We start from the raw sequence: 24,189 nt of genomic DNA on the forward strand, positions 1-24,189 counted from the left end.
TTCTGCTCAGCCTTCCTATTTATGTGGTTAACTTCTCTTTTACAAAATGGTGGAGTTGTTATTAAACTAAAAATTAAATTTATTTTATTACACTTTTTTAAAAATCAGCATTTTCTTTTAACCTAGAACATTTGGTGTACACTCAGGCAAAATGAGGGAGAAAGGACAAGGCTGGTGTTAATGTGTTTTCTTCCCTCCCTTTAATGTTAGTTCATTTGTATTACAGGCATAATACCCTTGTAATAGAATCCAATCTTTTTTATGTAATAAGCTTGAATTTTAAAAGTTTCCCTAATTTTGTGTGCATATTAACGTTTATTTTATTTTATTTCTTTACTGGTTCATGGTTTTAAAATACTAATATAGCCTATGTTTTCCCACATAAGGGTTATATATAAGAAAGAATAAGGTTTATATATAGTTCATTATTTTGTTGTTAAAATATTTTAACAAGTTCATCATACCAGAAATATAGCATAGTGATACAGAAAATCTTGCTTTGATTGTTTTGAGATTATAATTTTTTGTGTTAAATATTATACAACTTCTCATATAAATATATCTAGTTTGTGGCTTAGAAATAATAGGCTCCATACATTATTTTAAAAAATGTAGATACCTGTGTCAGTTACATTTTAAAGTTATACACTGTTTTAAGGCTATGTATTTATTCTTTAGAAAATATGACTTACATGAGTATATTCTGATGAACATAATATTGACAAATTATACATATGGTATTACTTTTAACAAACTGCCATGCAACAAATACATTAAATAATGAAGAAATTGAGTATATATGATCTAATCTAATTGACATTCACATTGAAAATCTACAACATAACCAATACTCAGAATGTTTTACTCTTACATTTGGCAGTAATCAGTTTTTACAATTTAAATTTAAAACTCTTTTGAAAGTAAATTTGGTGAAACTTAGACTTCTCCCTAGTCTGTGACAACCTGAGGTACTAAACATTTCTCTCTTATCTCACTGTCTTCATAGGGGACCTTTTTGTTTCTTTTAGGATCTATCCATGAGTTGTGTATTACAGCATTATTAGGCATGGGATCAGCTTCAACTATGGAAACAACTCGTTTCTTCATTTTGCTTTTTAAGACCTTTTGAAATTTTTGTCTGGTGAATGCATACAGGAGAGGATGGAATATAGTTGTTCCGTAAGCCATGACTAGAAAACACAATCTTAGTTTTACTAAAAGGTCACTTGGCCCCAAACATAAAATGGTGGTATTTAAAACAGAAATTGGTGTCCAGCAGAGAAGAAATGTAGAAATAATCAATAAGGACATTTTGAAGACTCTTTTCTGCCTTTCTCGTCGTTCCCTGTGGCGTTTCACTGCGCGCCGGAGGGCAATTATTACCGACACTGAAGTTCTCACACCAAAGACGACGTTTCTCCCACCACTGCTCTGTGACATGTCTGTTGTCTCATGTGTGGTTAGAGAGATTGTCTTTTTCTTCCGAGCTTTTTTCTTCTGCCCGGTTGAGAATCTGGTGCCGATCCGGATGTTAAGAGCCTGAAGTATCTTGGTGTATGTGATCAGCATCACTATAACTGTGAAGAAGAAGATGGGGATCTGAACTAGAAGGTGGTAATACATCCCCAGTTCAGTGTAGTACTCACTTGTACTGACACACAGCAGTGTCTTGTTTTCCCATGTATTTCCACTTTGAAGACTGAAAAAATTTACTTCAATGAAGGGAATCAGGAAGGAGAAGAAAGAAAAAATCCAAATGGATGTCATTAGCATTACAGCTCTGCCCATTGTCAGAATTCTGTTTGCAGGTTTCACAGAGATGTCATATCTGTCCAGAGTAATAGCAAAAACGTTGATTGCTGTGGAAACACTTGCAAAGGAAACACAAGCTTCGTGGAAACAGCAGATGAGAGCAGTGTTACTCTCCAGTGAGAGCAGAAGGATCACTATAGTTAGAGGAATACATCCCACACAAATTAATACATCAAGTACATGGAGATTCATTGTAATAATGTTACTGACAGAGTTGATTAAGTTGGATTTCATGCAGTAAAGTACCAATACAGTAAGGTTGCTGCCAAGTCCCAGCACAATTTCTAACATGAGAAATCCAGTGAGAGATACTTGAAAGCTTAATGGATATGATAGTGCTTGGTACATATTGGTGTCGATGTCATCAATGTCATCTCGCACTGTAATGTTTGATACAGACTGCATGTTGATTTCCAGAACAGGAGAAAAACACATTCTTTTGGAGCAGTTGTTGTTTCCCCTAGAAAATGAAATAGAACATTTGATATTTGGCAGTTTAAGTGACGTATAAGACATGGTAGTCGTTGTAAACAACAAAATACCTTTTTATTATGTAATCAGTTTAATTTTTTATTTTGTAAACTATTGATGCAGAATGTAGAACTGGGAAACATCAAGGCTGCATTGTTTTGGTGTAAAGAGAAATTATTTTCTCTTTTTTAAAGAAATAACCATATGAGGATTGTTCCTCTGTAGTGCAGAATTACTATCCATACAAGGGTGTACTTCATTGGAAATAACTGGGGTGTTTACTTTCAGAGAAAGTATGCTTCTGAGTAAGAAGACTCCTTAGTATGCAAAATTTTGATCCAATGATTTAAGATTTCATTTAAACAATGCTGTGAGTGGATAGAAGGTAAATGTTATTTTAATATGCTCTTCTATGATTAGTGTAGGTGTAATTATTCCTGTGAGATTTCAAATGAAGGGGACAAGTGTTCATTTGAAAGGATAATGGCACACAGCTCTAATTCAGCTCTTTCATTTACACCACTATCTTACCAACTCTAGCTGAGTTCATGAGGTGTCACCAATGTGGACATTGAGGTTATTTTCCTAAGAAAGATGCAGATGATGCAAATTTTGTGTATCATATAAATATGCCCACTACATTTTTACAATAGACTTACAAACATTTGGGAAAAAGAAAGACAATATGTTAAAGTAAAAAGCCACAACCTCAGTAAAATGCATTCCTACAGCTGATGTATTTTGTGACCACACCCTCTTGTTTGCTGTAGAAAGAGGAAATTGAAATTCGATACGTATTAAGAAGTAGATGCTTAATGAGAAACTCTGTCTGGAAAAACAGAGAGAGAGAGAGAGAGAGAGAGAGAGAGAGAGAGAGAGAGAGAGAGAGAGAGAGAGAGAGAGAGAGAGAAGTTAGATGCTTTTGACGTGGTTTTATTAATGTATCCAGTTATTTTGTTTAATTTGTGAGGTAAAAATGAAATTCAAAAGAATGTTTTGAGCCCATTCAGGAAAACTTTAAACTTCACATTACCTGGTTCACATCAGCCAGTGAATCATTTTGAAGAAAAATTCTGAAGTGGACATTTTGGCTAATTCATGAAAATAAGTATTTTAGGACTTTAGAGCCATTTATAAAAATAGTTATCTTGTTTTTTCTGTGCTGAAGTATCTCCAGTGAGCAGCTTAAAATTAAAATTCATCTTAAAATATGAATTTATATATCCAATTATATTTCATATTTCAGGTATAGCATTTGAATGGCAAAATATTCTAGCCTGAAGTATCAAAATTAATAACTTTCAAAATTCATAATGGCATTTCAATTGATGTTACATTTGACAGCTCTATACATGTTATTTTAGGGTACTATTTCAGAAATATGACATTAATTTCATTTTAGTTGGAATGGGTATTACTAGACACATATTTATTCATATAAAATGGTTTAAGTTACTGAAATTCTATAAAAATGGAAAATTTTAAGAGTGCCAAATTTTCTGTACTGGCAGACTGAACATCAAGTCTTTGTTTTGTTATATCACATTTATAATTAATAAAGCAGATATGTCAAGTAAGATAGCAATGAAAGAAAACACACTTATATTCTGCCACAAGGTGCATGCATCTTTTGACCTACCTGTTTGCTGTTGCCTTACGGGCCTTTTGGCTCACCATGGCAGTTTTCCACAAATTGATACATGATGTCATTGACAATTTTGACATGAATATTTTTCCTGACCAACAGTGAAATATTTGTGTTTTATTTCATGTCTTATAGGAATTCATTCTTTGCTGTTTGAGTACTTAAGCTGTACAGGTTGTGAGATTTAGTTGGCGATTTATTTCTGAAGAACAGCACACCATTTTCATGGTTTTTCTCCCCTCCGAAAGTCATGGAATTTTGTCAAATGATAGAAATTGCATTCTCTTTTTGATGGAAAATAAGATTGAATTTCTTTGTTTCCCAGAATATGTGAAAGCAGAAAAGGAAATATAATGTTTCTAGCTTCTAAAATGCATTTGTTTGCAGTCTGTTTTCTGCAGCAGTTCTCATTATTTTGAAATGATTTCTTGATCACATAATTTGCTTTATATTATAAATCCAGTACATGCTCTTTTGATAAAAACCATCTGCTATTTAATTTGGTTTGTTCTCATTAGAAGAGGATACATAATTGGTCATAAAGCTCAGATGGAAAACTCTATTAGTCATATCAATTGATATGAATATCTGAATAGTACAGAAAACATTTGCTAAAGCTTCATTTTGCTTGCTGGTATATCATGCCATTTTCCTTTTTGAAGTTTTTGCATCACTGTTTCTTTCAGAATCAGTAGTGTCCATAATTATGCTGTGTTAAAGTGTTAGCTCTTCCTTTAAAAACATTCATCTGTTGGTCTTCAGGCTTTTACAGTTTTATTTTTTTTTCTTTTCGTGGTTATTCTGTATAGCATCTTCTTGGGATGCTGTCAGCTTGTTACGTTCCAGCAGAGCTAATTCCAGGCTTTAACTCCTTAGTTTCTTAAAGTCATGTGTTACAAGACTATCTAGCAGTTGGTGGTTCAGAGAGCTAGGGAGCTTCTTAGGCAGTTGCATTCTTCATATCGTCAATTTTGTATACTGAATTAGTTGTGAGCCCTTGTGAAAAAGGTGAAAATGGTTAAAGAATAGGATTCCTGATAATTTTGAATTAGTTATGTTACTTTAGCTAAGAAATTAAAGCCATGTAACATTGTTCTCAAAATAAGCAAAGTGTATTGCTATAGCCATAATACTAAGTATGAAATTCCTTTCATAATAAAGATGGCATATATTACCTTAGCAACAGTTTTAGTATTGAAATATAACCACAAGAAGGACTGAAATTTTAAACTAATTTCTCTCCTCTTTTAGAAGCTAGCTTGAATGTTTAGAGATTATGAACAGTTAGTATTTACTAAACATACTGCCCCCGGCAATAAATTTAACATTTCCTGTATGCTGGGAAATATTGCAGCTTGCTTAATTATTAGCACATGGCTTGAACTTTAACTCATTAAAACAGATTCTGTGATAAGACAGTATAAATTTCTTTTGATGAATTGCTCATGAAATGTAAACGGTAGTAAAACAAAATCTTAAGTGCAAATTAATAATTTTCATTGAACACAACTGACCATAATCTTAACAAGAAATAGCTAAATAGTAAACTAGCTTTTTATAAGATATTATTTTTTTTTTAGCACTTGAGAATGGCATACTAATGACATTAAAAATATTTGGTATATTCAAAGTGATTTAAGAGCTTATGTCTTTGGAGTACATTATAGATAACAAAATAGTTTTTGGTTTAACAATATACCCTAAAAATTACATTTAAAATACATCACATCTTAAAAGAAGTAAAATTTAAGATTCCATATTTTCCAATAAGCAGAGTAAAAAAAGCAAACTTAAAAATTTAGGTTAAAATTCCAAAGTAATTTTACCCCACTCTGCTGTTTCAAAAGCAGCTATCTACTATAATAAGGAACACATCTTACCTCTGCTAAAGATTTGACCAGTTCCTGATGTAGCTGAAGCATTTCCAGTTTTGATTGTTTCATTTTGTTCATTTGTCAGTAGAGGGCTCAGGGAAGAGGATCATAAAAATCTCTTCAAAATGACCTTAATGAAAATGTGTCTCTGTACTGTGCCATTGTCTCGGCAGTCCTGCTAATGTATAGAACGTGTGGTGCTGCTTCAAGGCTGCAGTCTCTCACTCTTCCTACTGTGGAGTCAATAAGCATTTGAAGATACGTAATGAAAGTAATTTAGCATACTGAAGGCTTGTTGCCTCCAGAGACAGCTTTTAGATGCAGTCTTTCTGAAAAGGCATGGCTGCTTTTCAGAGGAAAGCCTGCTCCGAGCCAGCAGCTTTTGCAGAGTGACAGCCTACCTTGTCGCTTCTCTCCACTGCAGAGAGATGCAGTGCATTCACTAATTTTGATTGGCCAGTTGTATTGGCTTAAACTGCTTCATATGTATGGAAGAGGGGTACACCCCCCCCACCACTGCTTTATATAAGAATGCTGTTTTAAAAGGCCAAGTTTTTAAGTGGTTGGTTGTTACTCTTAAATGGAATGTGAGTAATTAGTCTTTTAAAAATGTGTGTTTTATTTTGGCTCATTGAGTCCCCAATACCAAACACTAAGAAAATAGGTGTGTGTGGGGGGTGGGGGGGTTACATAGTAAGAATAATATATTTTTAAGTCTGAATAACTGGATTTGACTATTTTTGTAGCTGTGTGTGCTTTGGGTTGAGGTTCTTTGTTTCACAGATAGAAAACCCTACATCTTTATAGTGAACCAGCTTTGATTTCAGCTAGTTTATTTGTATTCAAGTCATCTCTTTGTATTCCAAATTGTGACCATCGCATGGTATTAAATGTCATCTTGAGTTAAATATTCAGTCACTTAGATATTCCTTCATTTCATTTGTTTGTTCACATTATTAAGTAAATTGCTTGCATGGTGGTAGGGCATAAATGAGTGATTTGTTTCAGTTTTGGGAATGGAATCTCAATCCTCACCTATGCTGATATTTCTGGTTGTAAGCCTAGCCTTTAATGGCTGAGCCATCTATCTCTCTAGCCCCCGTACTGATATTTTTATGTGTAGATGTGTGTGTACTGACCATTTGCTGTTAATATTTGATCTTACTGGACTATTTCTATTTCTGAAATGGGCATCTTTCTTAATATAGTATATGAGATTGCTAATGCTGCTGGTAAATGTATGTGGTAAAGGAGATGGTGTGTGTCCTCTTAGGCAATAAAGTTAACTATTTTAAGATGATTGTAAAAAACACAAAACAAAAGACTGTATAAAAATACATTCATTTAAAATTAAATTTCTATGACTTGTGGGTACTTTTAAAATACATTTCTATTCTTTAGTGATGAAACATCCTTTTTTTTGGATGGGAGTATATGTAGTGACTAGATTATTTTTAAAATTACACTTATGTATGTATGTGTGTGCATCTGCCATGGTGCACATTTCATAGTCAGAGGATACCTTGCAGGAGTTGGCTCTTCCCTTCCATCCCATGGGTTCTGGGGATGGAACTCAGGTCGTCAGGCCTGGCAGTGAACAATGCTACTCACTGAGCCAAAGAGGAACATATTGCTGATGGCTGCACTATTAGAGTATTAATCATTACCTAGCTTTGATATTTTAGCAATAATATTGAGTTTTCAAAATGTCATATTCTAGATTTTAAAAAATTTGTTATTATAGAAGTCGGGTGTGGTGGCACAAACAATTAATCCCACCTCTCAGGGAGGCAGAGACTGAGGGGTATTTGTGAGTTTGAGGCCAACTGGTAGACAAAGTAAATTCCAGAACAGCCAGAGTTGTTATATAGAGAAACCCCCATCTTGAAAAACCAAACCAAACCAACAATCAAACAAATGGGGTTAGGGTGGGGGGTGGGAGTTTAGCTCAATGATAGAGTACTTAAGGCTCTGGGTTTGTCCCTCAACACTGGGTGTGGGTGGGTGAGAGGGTGGGGGAGACAAAAATTTGTCATTTTAATTATTCTTTTATAATTTTGGAAGATTATATACATTTTTATAATCTTTTATGGGCAATGTTCAAATTTTATTGGGGAGTACCTGATAAATACAGAAGATTTGACTTGCAATTCTTTAGAAATTGAAAGTAATGTGGATGTTTTGCTGTGAATTTTGAAAGGTTTCTACATAGCTTTGGGTCGTAAGGTTTTGGTAATGCTAAAAATGAAAATTTGTGCTATTTATTATGTATGCATTTTCTAAGTTATGGAAAAAGATCTTGCTACAGTGCCAGATATGTTAAAGACCGATGATAAAAAAAAAAAATGTTATTTTGAACTAAAAATTAAAGTCAGAGGGAACATGTTAGCATGAGCTGAGAATTATGATTGGAATATGGAAATTATTAACATAATAAAAAATCTATGTAGTTTCTCTGCCAGTGAGTTAATTGTTTGCTTAGGTTTATTATTAAAATATCCTGATTAAGTAGAAGAAACAAAGGCAAGGACAAATTTGTTGACTTGCCAAAGTCTGGGTATGTTGTACCAATCTGTTAGAGCCCTGTGAGCCTACTGTTGAAGCCAATGGGCCTGTCTCCTTGGAATTACAAAGTATTTAACACTGTTAACCTACATTTACTCTCCAATCCAAGAGCCAGTATAGCTTTGTGTTTTGTTGTTGTTGAAGGATATTTCTGTGATTCTCTTCTCTCTTAATGGGGTAACTTTTCTAAATTACAGTCAGATTTTTTTTTGAGAAACAAAATCTGAATTTTCTGTAAATAGTAATTGTAGCAAAAAAAGCTCAAGTATGAACATTTCTGTGCATTCCCTGTATAAGTGAGTTGTGATTAAAGATATATGAGAAACCACAAATAGCAGTTTTTAAAATATAATACTTAGTCTCATTTTTTGCATTCTTAAAGCCACAAATTTGTTTGGTACTTGTATGCTATTAAATTTTTCACAAGGTAATTTAAAATCCTCTAGTTTTAACAAATAAGTTAATAACAATATTAATTGACATTAGATTAAGAATCAAATTAAGAGGGCTGGAGAGATGGCTCAGTGGTTAAGAGCACTGGCTGCTCTTCCAGAGATCCTGAGTTCAATACCCAGCAACAACATGGTGGCTCACAACCACCTGTAATGAGATCTGATGCCCTCTTCTGGCCTGCAGGGACACATGCAGGCAGAACACTGTACATAATCAATCTTAAAAAAAAAAGAAGAAGAAGAATAATAATCAGCTTAAAAAACTGGGTGTGATGGTACATACCTTTAGTCCCAGTACTCAGAGGCAAAGGCAGGATGGATATCCAACTTCAAGACCAGCCTGATCTACCGAGTGAGTTCCAGGACAGTCAGGGGTACACAGCTAAACCCTGACTGGAGAAAGAAAAAAAATTAGATTATATTATTTTTATGAAAAATTGCATATCAAATTACATATTTAAGAATTTATGATGATTCTTGTTTCCATGGTAACAGAATTTTTTTCATACTTGTGTACTTAATACAAGTGTTCATATAAGATACTAATTTTGAAAAATGCTACAGCTGGTAAAAGCTTTTTTCTTTTCTTTCCTTTTTTTTTTTTTTTTTTAAACTTTTATTGATTCTTTGTGGATTTCACATGATGCATTCAGGTCCCACCTACTTCCATGTCTCCTCAGATCTGCCTTCTGCCCTTGCAACCCCTCCAAAACAAAATTTAAAAGAAAAAACAAAACAAACAAACAAACAAACAAAACAAAGAAGCAAAACAAAAATAAAAACAACAACAGCAACAACAGAAAGGAGAATTTTGTCTTGGAAGCTGTAGTATGACCCTTTTAGTCCATGCTTCTTTACTTGTCATGAGTCATTGGTCTGGCTAGAGGCCTCTGGATGCTGCTATGTCACTGGTGTTCCTCTTGGATATCCTGTTGTTGTTCTGTGTCGGGGACTCTCAAATTTCATGTTATAAAGTAATTCTGTAGGTTGTTTTTACCTTATAAATTTGGAATACAATTTTGGTTTCCTAGTGATAATTGAGCAGCATATGTGAGCCTCACCTCTAAATATGGGTCAAAATTGTTTTTCAGAAGTTATGTTTTCCTTTTAGTTATATTATTATTGTATATCTTTTAATTCCTAAAAGTTTGTGGCTAGTATTCATACTGTACTTTTGATGAGTTTGTAAGTAAAAATTCAACTTAGTGAAATATTTTAATTAACCATATCTGAAAGTATTTGAGAAAAAAAAAAGTATATATGTAAAGGTAATTTCTAACCACAGAAAATCGCTCTTTAAGCTGTATTCTTCAGAAAGAGTACTTTTCCAAAGAAAATTTAATATTGTTAACTCTGTTTCTGATACTGGAGCTCAGGGAAGAACAGTTTTCTATTTAAAGCCAATTCAAAAATTTCATGTGACTTCTCAACTGTAATTTTTACACAACAAATACTTTGTCAGGAAAATAGAAACAGATCATCCTCTGAGACCTCAGTCCAGGAAAGAGTAGCCAGGGCAATAAGAATACTATGATTCATTATCTCTAAGAACAGTTAAAAATTACTATACATACTTCTTTGTATCTTTCTTTGTTTATCTTTTCTGTTGCTTTCTTTTCTTTGCATAATTTGCCTACTGTAAGATATTATACAGTATCAGATTCATTTCCACCTTGAGGCTAAGTCAGTTTGATCCAGCTGGATTATATATATTTTACAAAACTATGTCAGGTTTTGTTTTCTGTGCTGTTTGAAATCCTATGTTTTTTTGAGTGACAAAGCTGACTGGTTTCCCATGATCTAGATGTCTTAATATTGTAACTATCAGAGAACTGCCGTTCTTTGTGTTGGGGGGTAGGAAATTGTCTTGTAGGCTGTCATTCTGCTATAGGTTCAGGACATGCACTGTCCTCCTTGGGTCATCGAATAAAGGGATTTATTGTAAACATTTTCTAGGAACCTTGGGAGAGTTACATTTATGGATATATGTCTAGTTGCTGCTGCTTTCTCATATTTGATTAGGGATATTACCTTAATAAAGCCCTGTTAGTATTTGGATTGTTGATACAGAGAATTTGTGGATAAACTTGGGAAAAATTGAGAGTATTGATTGAGTCATTAATGTCAAGGGCATAGTGTCTGTGTTATTTTCTGTGTGTTCATTTGTGGTTTTATCATTTTGTTTTTTGGTTCTTTGTTTATACATCTTGTACATATTTTGTTAGATTTGTATATTATTATTACAGTTTTAATGCTATCAAAACAATACCAAATTAAAAAAAATTCTACCTGCTTGTTGCTAGGGTTTATGACAGCAGTCATTTTTCGTTTATTGATCTTTGTGGTGGTTTGAATGAAAACGGCCCCTGTAGGCTCATAGAGAGTGGCACTATTAGGAGTTATGACTTTATTGGAAGTGTGTTACTGGGGGTGGGCTTTAAGGTTTCAGTAGCTTAAGTCATGTCCAGTATTTCTTTCTGTCTTCCTGTTGCCTGCTGGTTCTGATGTAGGCCCTTTCTCCAGCAACATGTCTGCCTGCATACCACCGCCATGATGACAATGGACTAAATTGCTGAACTATAGCTCCAATTAAATGTTTCCCTTTTATAAGAGTTGCATGGTCATGGTGTCTCTTCACCGAGACAGTCTTGTATCCTACAACTTTACTAAATTCATATGTTAATCTGAGAGATTTTTGAAATAAATTACATAGACTTTTCTGTATATACAAAATAATGTCTATACACAGAGATTAAGTTTGCTTCTCCCAGAAGCTTACATGTCATATTTATTTCTTTTCTCAGCATCTCTGATTTTAGATTGGCTAAGAGTATATTTGGCAGCAGTCTGTCATGAGTCCTGAGCATCCCTGAATCTTCTTCCTGAATTTGACAAGAATGCAAGTTCTGGCTGTTCTTTATCTAGTCTCTTTCCCAGGGAGGTTCTCCCTTGAGGGATGAAGTAATGACTCCCCAGACAAAGATTAGATGGATAAATTTGCCATGTTTGTTCTGAAAACAATCCATTTCCAGCTTTCGTGTTCTTCAGCTGTTTTAGAATCTCACGTGATATAGAGCATCAACCCAGAGCCTTCTGGTAGAGGTCCAAGTAGGGCAAGGTGAATTTTCAGCAACATTATATTCAAACTAGTTTTTGTACCATATACCTTCTGTTTGTATCTGTGAAACAGTAGGAAGTTAGCCTCATGGCTTATAAACAGAATGGATAATATCCCATACCCTTAACTTTTTTTTTTTTTTTTTTTTTTTTTTTGTTGTTCAAGGACATGATATTGACTGTTGACAAAGGTGAAACAGAAAGGTTTACCTTTACAAGAAAGGACAGGGCTTCTTTGGGTTCCTTTAGTGGCCTAAAGCTCATGAGGTACAGAAGCAAATCTATCCATTTAAAGTAGGGCAGTTGTAGAGAGTTGAAAGCTACTGCCCTACCTGCTAATGAATTGTTTTTCAGCAGTAAAAGATGCATGAATAAAGGCAATGGGGTGGTGCTTTGGTTGTTACTCATTCTCTAGACTGGGAAGGAAAGCAAAATGTCAGTTCATGAGTGAGCCAGCAAGCCTCAGGGAAAAGGGCAGTGTGGTGTCGCTATTGAATCAAAAGCTAAGGTAATAGGAGGCAGCAGTGAGGATACAGAGCTGAATAGACTCACGTAGTTTACATATCCATTTGTTGAGCAGCCATCATGGAATTTGAATGTAGATATAAAGGGCTTTCATACTGGTGCAGCTGTTCTTTGTGCCTACAAGCTCAGGTTCCTGTCTTTCCTTTTATTCCAAACTCATCTGCCTAGCTGAAATCCAGGTGAAAGAAGCCTCCTGAAGAGGAAAGAATGCATTCTTGTAGCTGAGGACAGATGTCTGTGGAATCCTACAGGTTTTGTCGGGGAGAACTCAAGCTCAGTAGGTTGCAAGGAAGAGTCACTGAGGTAGGGTAGGCTGGAGCTGTACCAGGAGGCACAGGGGCAAATCACCCTTGTAGGAGGTGGGGATAGAGGGATGTACCACCTGTACCAGCTGGTGTGAAGAGCCAAAGGGAAAGAAAAATCTTCCTAGTCACACAGCTCTTCCCTACAAGCCTCCTACTCCTCAACCCTCTGGCCAGAGAATAATGTAGCCTTCTAGAGGATCTGGCTCTAGTTGCTTTGTTGGTCTGTTCCATTTCTTGTACTGTGATCTGCAGGTGGGAAGCAACTGCTCAAATTCAAAGAAGATGAAGTGTGGGTAGGGCCTCTGGACCTACCCATTTGCTGTTATTTTCATGCACTCTGGTAGATGGATATTTAATGCTGTGGTTTTTGGTGGATACTTTCTGATTTTAGAGGTGACTTTCACAGTTGTGGTTTGCTACCTGTCAAGAGGGATTTACAGAAACCTAATAAAAGGAAAAGAAATGACAGCTAGTTAAAACCCTTGTGGCTGCTGGAGAACTTAGTCTATTTCCCAGTACAGCAGTGCCACCTGCCTGACCCAGCTGCCAAGTGCACCTCCCCACCTTGCCTCCCTCCATTCTTTCCACCACAGTTTTTTTTTTTTTTAAAGATTTATTTTTTTTTATGATGTATACAATGTTCTCCCTTCATGTCTGCCTGCACACCAGAAGAGAGCACCAGATCTCATTATAGATGGCTGTGAACCATCATGTGGTTGAACTCAGGACCTCTGGAAGAGCAGTCACTGCTTTTAACTACTGAGTCATCTCTCCAGCCCCTGTCTCAAATTTTTAATGCTGTGCTGGGGATTGAACACAGAATCTCACACATACTAGGGAAGTATCATTGAACTGTGAATTGTAAAGCTCTCCCCCTTTATTTGAGATAGTCTCATTTGCTGGTCACACTGGCTTGTATCTCTTAGCACTAAAGCACTAAGCTTGAACTATTTCCCAATAGTTTTGTTTGTTCCAGTGCTAACAATTGAAGCAGGCTTTCCTGCCACACAGGCAGGTACTTTGCCCTTGAATAACACCCCATCAAGTAAGTGCATAGCTTTTGAGATGTTGCAGTTGCCTACTGATAGCTTTTGTTAAGATGAACTACCTGACACATAGATACCTTGTGGCTCTGTGGCATGGTGCCCCTGTTTGGCAGTAGGTTGACTTGGGCTTCATGATTCTCAAGTAGAAATGACCAGGTAAACTTCATATGAAGATGAAAATAGTTTGTCCATAGATATGGCTTAGTGTCAGCTTTGCTTTTGTGTGAAGGGTGTGTGGTACTATGTAGTTGGAACAAAACATGTCTCAGTTTACCACCTAAAACAAAGCTTCTGTGAACCCTCTATTCACAGAAGGTCCCATGAATAACTGGGTTCGATGCACCTTGTCTTTGGCTAAGTGGAAGCTGATGTAATCGTTTAGTGTCAGTGCTAGCTACCAACTGTGAAGTGGATATGATCGTTCAACTTTCATGACTCCAACCAATTTTTGCTTAGACTACTGGCCTTATTAGGGTTTAAAACATCCTTTTTTTTTTTTTTTTTTTCCCTCCTTTTTCTTTAAACCCTGGCCTATTGCCAGCCTAATCTTCAGTTCTGCCCTTTAGGAGGCTGGCAAATTAAGTCATTTCCATGGGACTTTAAGCTGTGAAAACAAGTTGCAGCTGCCAGTAAGACAGTTTGGCTATACAGTTTGCATATTTCTGGTTCTACCTGGGTTAATTATTACACTTGATATGGCAGAGTACCCACATGAGAGACTGTGTGGTGTTGGGGAAGTGGGAGCTTTCACTTGTGAACATGGACTCTGTTTTTTCAGCCTGAGAACTGAAGAATCATCCCTCATCCTATCTCACCCCTGACCACGTCTCCAATTCCTTTCCTAGTTTTTCAGTTGTGTTCAGAGAGTGACACAGGTGTTACCCTTCTCACAGTGGTTTAAGTGTCCCTACACTTCACGTCAAAGTTGGAGAAAAGGATTCAATATATGCTTCGTACTGTATCCCTCAGTGCCTGCTGTTTTCTTCTCCTAAGCTTAGACTGTGAGAGATGCAGTCATGACAATTTTCCTGTGCTCTCTGTGACCGTGTAGTGAAGTTTGTGAGGAAGGACCTGGGTTGGGTTTGATTACTTTTACATATGTATTCTCTACAGAGTCTTTCTTCCTTCCTGTGTGTGTGTGTGTGTGTGTGTGTGTGTGTGTGTGTGTGTGTGTGTGTGTGTGGCCTTGGCTGTCCTCCAGCTCATTCTAGACCAGGCTGGCCTCAAATTCATGGAGATCTACCTGCCTCTGCCTTCTGAGTGTAGATGAAGTTTCTTTCCCTCCTGGTCCCACATCCATTTAGACTCAAATAATTACACAGAGGCTTATATTAATTTAAACTATTTGGCCAGTGGCTCATACTTCTTACTGGCTAGCTCTCTCTTAATTATTAACCCATAACTATTAATCTGTGTATTTCTACATGGCCTTATCTTTTTTTTTTTTTTAAGATTTATTTATTTATTATGTATACTGTATTCTGTCTGCATGTATGCCTACAGGTCAGAAGAGGTGCCAGATATCTTTACAGATAGTTGTGAGCCACCATGTGGTTGCTGCAAATTGAACTCAGGACCTCTGGATGAGCAGCCAATACTCTTAACCTCTGAGCCATCTCTTCAGCCCCTATCTGACCTTACCTTACCAGAGAATGCTCCAGCATGTTACTCCTTCAGTGACTACACGGCCTCTCCCTGGTAGCACACTCTCTGCCTTCTCTCCCCAGAATTCTCCTCATCTGGTCGCCTCGCCTATAATTCCTGCCTGGCTACTGGCCAATCAGCGTTTTATTCATCAACCATATGTACAGAAAAACATCCCCCATCACCTGAGTACTGGGATTAAAGGCCTGTGCCACCACTGCCTGGCTCTCTATGGATTCTTATCTTTCTGTCAGCACACTCACTTAGCCTGTAGTAAATCAATAAAAATGTTACCTAAATAGTCCTTCTGGTGTTTGCTTTTGGCTTTTCTAATGTGTCCCCCCTGCCAACTGTCTTTTCTGACAGACTGGGCTGATTGGTACTCTAACTTTTGCTGCCTGACAATTCTGAGAAAGGTTTATATCTGTAGAGAGCTTTTCTTTCTGTTGATGTGTAAGTTGTGTTCTTTCCAGTCCTTTTCATCCTTCTGGAAGCTGGAATAACATTTGGGTTTGTTTGGAATCTGTAGATCCTTATGCTGAGTTTTCTGACCCGTGGACACTGTGTCTCTAACTTTACGTAGGTGGTCTTTAATCTCTCACAATATGTATTTTACATTTCTCATAGTTGTCAGGTTGAAATATTCTGAATTCTTGGTTTTTGATAGTACTCTAAAGAATATTTAGCCTGTATTAGAAATGTATATTACATTTTTTGAATGACCTTTTCCATTTATTGAAAACTCTGATTTTCCTCATTTAATCTATAAACATGGAAAATTTGACGAGTTGAGTTTTGGATGTTAAGCTAACCAGGCATTTCTGAGGTATGGCTCACTTGGTCATGATAGATTGATCACCCTTATGATATTGTATGATTTCTTTTACCTGTGTGTTTGTGAGGGATTGTGGTCTGTTATTTTTCATTTATTTTAATGTTTTATCTAGTTTTAAAATTCTGAGCTTATAAAGTGAGTTGAAAAATATTCCTTTTCACTTTTTTCTGTCACTGTTTTAATGATATGTATCTTTTAAATTATTTAAGTTGCCAGTATTATCAACATTCCTTTTAAGTATTTCCTGTTCCATGTTTTAATGTTCATACGATCTGTACTACTGTTTCTTTCTCTTTTAGTGAAAACTTCACTCATCAGCTTTAATTCTTTTTCCCCTTAGTGTGTGCTCAATACTATATTGCTTACTTCTCACAAATTTGGACATGTTTTATTTTATATCACTAATTTCAGTGTGTTTCTCACAGAACTCACTCTGTAGAGCAGGCTGATCTCAAACTCATAGAGATCCTCCTGCCTCTGCTTACTGAGTGCTGGGATTATAAAGACATGAACCACCACTCTTGGCAAATATATGCTTAATTTTGAAAATGGATATTGCTCTAAATATTCTCTTTGACCATAATGGAATTAAATTAGAAAGCAGTAATAAAACTTGAAAAATCACCCATTTCTTGAAAATTGGAAAACATTTCAAAACTACAAACATTAGACAATGATAGCAAGGAAATAAAAAAAAAAACATACTGAAATAAGTGATATAAAACCCCATCCAAGTTTGTGAGAAGTGGATAATGGATAATACAGTATTAAGCACATATTAAGGGGAAAAAGAATTAAAGCTGATGACAAAGTTTAAGTGCTGGGATAAAAGACATGCTCCATCATGCTCCTCTGTGAATAGCTTTAAAGGTAGTTTGTTTTCTTTCTTTGGCCTGTAAGGCCAAGTGATGATAGTGCCTTAAGGTCTAGCATTACTGAGTCTCTGTTTATACTTCTATTAGCTTTTTATTGAAGACTTACTTTTAGTGGAGGAGAAGTTGTGAAGTCCCAAACTATGACTGTTGATTTGTTGCTTTCTTGTTTCACCTTTCCAAGCTTTAGGTTCATGTATTTGTGTTTAGCACACTCATGTTTAGGTTGTCACATACAGATGTTTTACCCCTAGTAGTAAAACCCTGAGGTCAGTTTCAAGGAAGTTCTGTGTGGTTTGCAATACTTATATTTAATGTTTTATCTGTATGCCTTTGAGGTATTTTTTCTCAGACACTCATGGATTTTTTTTTTCCTTTTTAAAGTCTGTTCTGATTTTTGTATGAATTAGAATGTAAAGCAATTATATTTGATGTAATTTTCACATAATTATATTAGTTTTCTCCTTTGCATTCTGTTTATACTAAGTATCCTGATTTTTTTTTCCTTTCTGACCTTTTTTAGGGATTAAGTAATATTTTAACTTTTCATTTTATATTCTCTATTAGCATACTAACTATATCTTTTCGTTTTCTTTGGTGATTATTTCAAAATTTAATAATAAAGATGCTTAACTTACTATCATCTAATTACAATATATCATGCATGATACTAGAACCTTATCATAGTATAATATCTATTGACTCATACCATCTTTTATACTGATTATTTTGCTTATGTTGTATGAATTTCAAAATATTTCATTGCTATTTTTGCTTAGCCAGTCATCTTTTTAAAAAAAACCTTAACTTTTGTTTGTTTGTTGTTTTCAAGTAGGGTTTTTCTCTATGTAACCCTGGCTGTCCTGGAACTCATTCTGTAGACCAGGTTGGCCTAAGACTCAGAGATTCATCTGCTTCTACCTCCTGAGTACTGGCATTAAAGGTACTTTAATACTTAAATACTTAAATAGGTATTTATAATTTCTGGTTCTTTTAATGAAGTTTTGTTCAGCAGAGGCTAGTTTTGATCTTATTTTGTTTCTTTCTGAAAGATGTACTACAACCTTTTTTTTTTTTTTTTTGTACCGAAGGATTATTGGCAATAAATTTACTTTATCTGAAATGTATTATCATTACTGCCTTTGCATCGTTGATATTCTTGGGTTGATATTCTTGGGTATGTGCTTTTGGTGTGGCTATTGTTGTTGATGCTAGACTTGTTAAAAAATCAAATTAAACGTATTTTGTGTCTTCAAATACTTTTAAAACTCTTGGTATTGTTTTGCATAGCATGGGACCTTTGTTTTTTTGAGGAAGGGGGGATTAGTTTGGGTACTTTTACTTTTGGTCTGGTCTTATGAATCTTATGTTTTATGGAGTTGAATGTGTTGCTAAAATCTTATATTAATTACTCAGTTTAAATATTTACTTTTCAGCTTGAGAAATTTTCTCTCCTCTCTGTCTCTCTGTGATTCTTCAGTCCCCTCCACCTTTTAAAGACTTTTAAAAAAAAATGTGTATCCATATTTTGCTTTCATGTATATGTGCACATCATGTGTACAATACCCACAGAGACTAGGCAAGGGTATTAGCTCCTGTAGAACGAGTTGCGACAGTTGTGTGAGTGCTGGGAATGGAACCCAGGTCCTCTAGAAGAACAAGTGCTCTTCACTTCTGAGCAGTCTCTTCAGCCCCTCCCCACCTAACTTTTTGAGGGAGGATCTCATTGAACTCACTGATTTGTCTAGGCTGGGTGGCCAGTGAGCTCCAGGAATCCACCTGTCTCTGCCTCCCTAGTGCTGGAATTATAAATAATTGCTACCATGCCTGGTTTTTATGTGAGAACTAGAGATCCAAACTTGTTTCCTCATACTTTTGTGGAAAGCACTTTACTCACTGAGCCTTTCCTTATTCCTTGATAATTTTTTATAATTAATTTATTGTGTTCATGTTTTCCTTTTTATGAACTAATTGTCACATATGACTTAAAATCTTTGTCTCCTAATCATTTTATCTTTTTGCATGTTGGTATTTCTGATAACGTTTACATGGATATTGGTCTTTGTGGGCGAATACTATGAATGGAATTTTGTCTTCTTGTATTGAATGTTATACTTTGTGAGTCCTAATACTGTGGACTAAGCTTGCACTGTTTTCATGCTTGTGTTTAAGTAACATGACAGTCAGCTCTAGAGGGACCTTCACCAAAATTAGTTCAGCTGTATTTTACTAATTCATTCATTCATTCACTCACTCACTCACTTATTTATTCATCTATTTATTCATCCTGTCTGTCTGTCTGTCTATGCCTTGTTATTAAAGTATAGTTCTTGACTGCCCCTGTTCAGTGGCCCTCTTGGCTTTTACTGGGACATTTTGTAGTGCTCTCTGCATTCAGATACTTATCTGACAATAGTCTTCCTGGTAGTTCTTTGCCACCCTGACTCTCCCTATATGAGTTTATAACTTAATATTCATTTGAATATTTAAGAAGTCCTATATAGAAATGTATGAAATGGTTACCCCCCCCCCCCACCCCTGCAAAGTACCATACAGAATTTTCTGAAAGTTTAAATTTCTCTTTTTCTGTTTAACTTAGTGACAGAATTCCATCTTATTCAGCTTTCCCTGAACTTGTCTCATAAACTTACTGTTCTCATTACATATGCTGGAATCTTTGACAATAAGCTGAATAATTGTCATAAAGCTCAATTCATTGTCAGGTTTAGGAATCTTTGACAATAAGCTGAATAATTGTCATAAAGCTCAATTCAATGTCAGGTTTAGCGGTGCATATCAGGGATCCAAACACATTGGAAGTTAGAGACTCAGGAGTTCCAAGGTTAGGCTAGGCTACAAGAGGCCTTGTCTTGTGGTGATATATTATTTATGATTTAATAAAGCTTGCCCGAAGGGTCAAAATGCAAGGCCAGCCATAATGGCTAGCAATAGAAGCTGGACTGTGGTGGCACACATCTTTAATTCCAGGGCTCAGGAGACAGAGACAGATGGATCTCTGTGAGTTCAAGGTACCCAGGGCTACATTAGAGTAAATCAGTCTAAAAGAGAAACTGCTCACCCCTTTAATCCCAGCATTAGAGAGAATATAAGGAACTCCATGCAGTCTCAGAGGGCAGTCTAGGTTTCTGATGCTTGGTGCAGTGCAGTCTGGAGATACAATCTGTGGTTCAATGGATAGCCCCTTCAGTCTGAGCATTGGTATGAGAACTCTCTAGTGGCCAGCTGCTTTGCTTCTCTAATTTTCAGCTTGAACCCCAATATCTGTCTCTGGGTTTTTCTTTCTCCCTTTACACTGTCGCAAACCCCAACCAGCTTTAAAATTGAAGCCTTGCCTTGCCTGCTATCCAGTGGGGTGGGGCCAGTTTTGTGGTTTTATGTTTTTTTGGGGGGGTCCTATTTACTAAGTAAATCTTACTTCTGGAAACAGACATTGTAATTCTTTTAAACACTTAATTATCATGTAGTTATTTTTATTTATTTATTTTATTTATTTATTTTAGTTATTTATTTTAGTTATTTATTATTATGAGCTACAATGTGGTATTTCTTACACTGCTTTCTTGGTATCTTAAAGTTGTCTTATTGTTATTAAAATCTAATTGTTTTAGTTCTTATGCCTTATTTCTTATGTTAAAGCTTAATGATAAGCTAGCAATGTATGTCCAACTCAGAGTATTTTTATTTAAAATACTGATTTTGAATAATTTTTAAGATATATATTCATTCATTCATTGACATTTTCAGACATACACACGATCCCATTCTCCCCATGTATTTTCAATCCCATTCTCCCCCTCTATTTTCAAACTTCCTTCATTGAGCTTCTCCTGGATCTTCCCTCCATATCCCTACACTTAATGTTCTTTTTAAAAAATAAGCCGGGTGTTGGGGGCTCACGCCTTTAATCCCAGCACCCCGGAGGTAGAGGCAGGTGGATCTCTGTGAGTTCAAAGCGAGTTCCAGGACAATACAGAGAAATCCTGTCTTAAAAAAACTAAAAAAATCAAAAAAAAAAAAAAAAAAAAAAAAAAAAAAAAAAAAAAGCCAACAACAAAAACAAAACAAAAAACCCTAAAACCCATAATTTAGGGTTAAATATTGTTGTGATAATATGTCATGGCCAAAACAGTTTGAGGAAGTAGGATTTATTTGTCTTACAATTCCATGTCACTGTTCATCATTGAAGGAAGTCAGGAAAGGGACTCAAACAGGGAAGGAACCTGGAGACATTGGCTCATGCAGAGACCATGGAGGAGGGCTGCTTACTGGTAGTTCCCTATGGTTTGCTCAACCTGCTTTTCTTTTTTCTTTTTTTTTTTTTTTTTTTTTTTTGCATATAGAGTATTTTTTATTTAATTTTATATAACAAAGTCCAATTAAATGAAAACAAACATTTATACACAATATTTGGGAATTTGGGCGTCGTTCTTTCCAAACTACTTCCTGCTGGTAAGGGGCGCTGTCTTGGGGGATTCGAAGAAGATTCAGATATTCTAGCTGTAGTCTGTAGGGCTGTTTTGTCCAGCTGTTTGGAATGTAGGATCAGCTTGTACTCTGTTTCAGGCGGTCTGGTGTGATCAAACCACATTAGTCTGGAAGGAATCCCCATCTTTTCATTTTCTGTGGAAACAAAAATAGAAATACTTTTCCCCAGTAACTTGTTCTTCAACTTAAATTTTGGAGTCAAAGTGTTTTTTTTTTTTTTTTTTTTTTTTTTTTTTTATTATTTTACATGTCGATCCCAGTTCCCTCTCCCTCCCTCCCTCCCCTCCCCCCAAGCCCTCTCTCCCTCCTTCCCTCCCTTTTGCCCTCTCTACCCTCTCCCATGCACTCTAAACACCCTCCCCTCCCAACCCCCCACCACAATACAATATGTAGGGGAATGCCATCCAGTTGGGGTCATGTAGATCTGACAGGTCCTGTGAAGTAGGGACTAGGGCTTCTCTCCTATCTCTAGAATAAGGCAGTTATCCCTCCATGGGGGATATGTTTGCAAAGTCCTTTTGTGCACCAGGGATACATCCTGGCTCCACTGTCTGAGGTCTCTTAGGCTGCTCAGACCTTCTGGCTGAGACCCATATTCAGGGGGGTCCGAGTCAGACCCCTGTTGGCTTCCCAGCTATCAGTCTAGTGGCCCTTAGCTCCTCCTTGTTCAGGTAAGCTGTCTCTATGTACTTCTACCGCATGGTCTTGTCCTCTCCATCTGCTTCTGGGTTCTAGTTTGACTCAGTGTTTATGTATGGGTGTTTGCTCCTGTTTTCAACAGGCATTAGTTGAGGACTCCATGGAGAAGTTAGTTGTTGACATCACTCTCCGGGAAGGGCATTTATGATAGCCTTTCCACGGAAGCTGAGATTGTTAGTTGGGAGCAGTCTTGTAGTTCCCTCGACCTTTCTTTGTGTTCAACTTTATCTTCAAACCAATATTGGCTCCCTCTTTTATGTTCTCTCTCTCTGTCTCTGTCTCTCTCTCTCTTTCCTATTTTCCATTCCTAACCAGGCTCAATCCTCCTGGTCGCACATGCCTTCCTCTCCTCCCTCTCATTTTCTCCTACTTCTCTCTCCATTAGCTGTCCTCCCCCACTATACCTGAGGTCTGGGGGACTTGTCCCTTCCCAGTTCTGTGAGGGACTTTATATGAATCGCTTAGAATACAACTTGTATCCTAGTTCCTCTGGTGATGTGAATTATAGGCTGGTGATCATTTGATCTAGGTCTAAAATCCATATATGAGTGAGTACATACTGTGTTCCTCTTTTTGTGACTGGGTTACCTCATTCAGGATGGTTTCTTCAAGTGCCATCCACTTGCCTGCGAATTTCAAGATACCATTATTTTTTTCTGCAGAGTAGTATTCCATTGTGTAGATGTGCCACATCTTCATTAACCATTCTTCAATTGAAGGGCATCTAGGTTGCTTCCAGGTTCTTGCTATTACAAATAGTGCTGCTATGAACATAGTTGAACAGATGTCTTTGTTGCATTGATGTGAATCCTTTGGGTATATGCCTAAGAGGGGGATTGCCGGGTCCTGTGGTAAACTAATTCCCATTTTCCTGAGGAACCGCCATACTGATCTCCAAAGTGGCTGTATGAGTTTGCACTCCCACCAGCAGTGGAGGAGTGTTCCACTTTCTCCACATCTTCTCCAACATAAGTCATCACTGGTGTTTCTAATTTTAGCCATTCTGGCAGGGGTAAGATGGTATCTCAAAGTTGTTTTGATTTGCATTTCCCTGATAGCTAAGGATGTGGAGCATTTTCTTAAGTGTCTTTCAGCCTTTTTGATTTCCTCCATTGAGAATTCTTTCTTCAGTTCTGTACCCCATTTTTTAATAGGGTTATTTGGTGTTTTGTTGACTAGTTTCTTGAGTTCTTTGTATATTTTGGAGATCAGCCCTTTGTCGGATATAGGATTAGTGAAAATCTTTTCCCAGTCAGTGGGCTGCCGTTTGGTCTTGTCAACTGTGTCCTTTGCCTTACAGAAGCTTCTAAGTTTGAAGAGGTCCCATTTATTAATTGTTTCTTTCAGTGTCTGTGCCCCTGGAGTTATGTTCACGAAGCGGTCTCCTATACCAATTTGTTCAAGGGTACCTCCTACTTTCTCTTCTAAGAGGTTCAATGTGGCTGGATTGATGTTGAGGTCTTTGATCCATTTGGACTTGAGTTTTGTGCATGGCGACAGACATGGGTCTATCTGCAGTCTTCTACACACCCTCATCCAATTGTGCCAGCACCATTTGTTGAAGATGCTGTCTTTGCCCCATTGTATAATTTTAGCTGTTTTGTCGAAAATCAGGTGTTCATAGGTGCGTGGATTAATATCAGGATTTTCAATTCGATTCCATTGGTCTACCTGTCTATTTTTATGCCAATACCAGGCTGTTTTCAGAACTATAGCTCTGTAGTAGAGCTTAAAGTCAGGAATGGTGATGCCTCCTGATGTTCTTTTATTGTATAGGGTTGTTTTGGCTATCCTGGGTCTTTTGTTTTTCCATATAAAGTT

The 24,189-nt window shown here is 36.5% G+C and overlaps 2 protein-coding genes across 3 annotated transcripts in view; one reads left to right on the forward strand and one right to left on the reverse strand.

Moving 5' to 3' along the window:
* Nucleotides 1-24,189, forward strand: part of Cog5 (component of oligomeric golgi complex 5) — a 277,645-nt gene that overhangs the window by 61,628 nt on the left and 191,828 nt on the right. The gene's annotated exons all lie outside the window — the stretch shown is intronic.
* Nucleotides 868-4,156, reverse strand: Gpr22 (G protein-coupled receptor 22). Its single transcript, XM_051175126.1, has 2 exons — nucleotides 3,923-4,156; nucleotides 868-2,272 (listed from the first exon to the last, which is right to left on the reverse strand). Exons 1-2 carry the CDS (start codon nucleotides 4,006-4,008, stop codon nucleotides 949-951), a joined length of 1,410 nt encoding a protein of 469 aa, XP_051031083.1. The 5' UTR covers nucleotides 4,009-4,156; the 3' UTR covers nucleotides 868-948.

This window comes from Phodopus roborovskii, unplaced genomic scaffold (genome assembly GCF_943737965.1).
Source record: "Phodopus roborovskii unplaced genomic scaffold, PHOROB, whole genome shotgun sequence".
In the NCBI taxonomy this organism is placed as follows: Eukaryota; Metazoa; Chordata; class Mammalia; order Rodentia; family Cricetidae; genus Phodopus; species Phodopus roborovskii.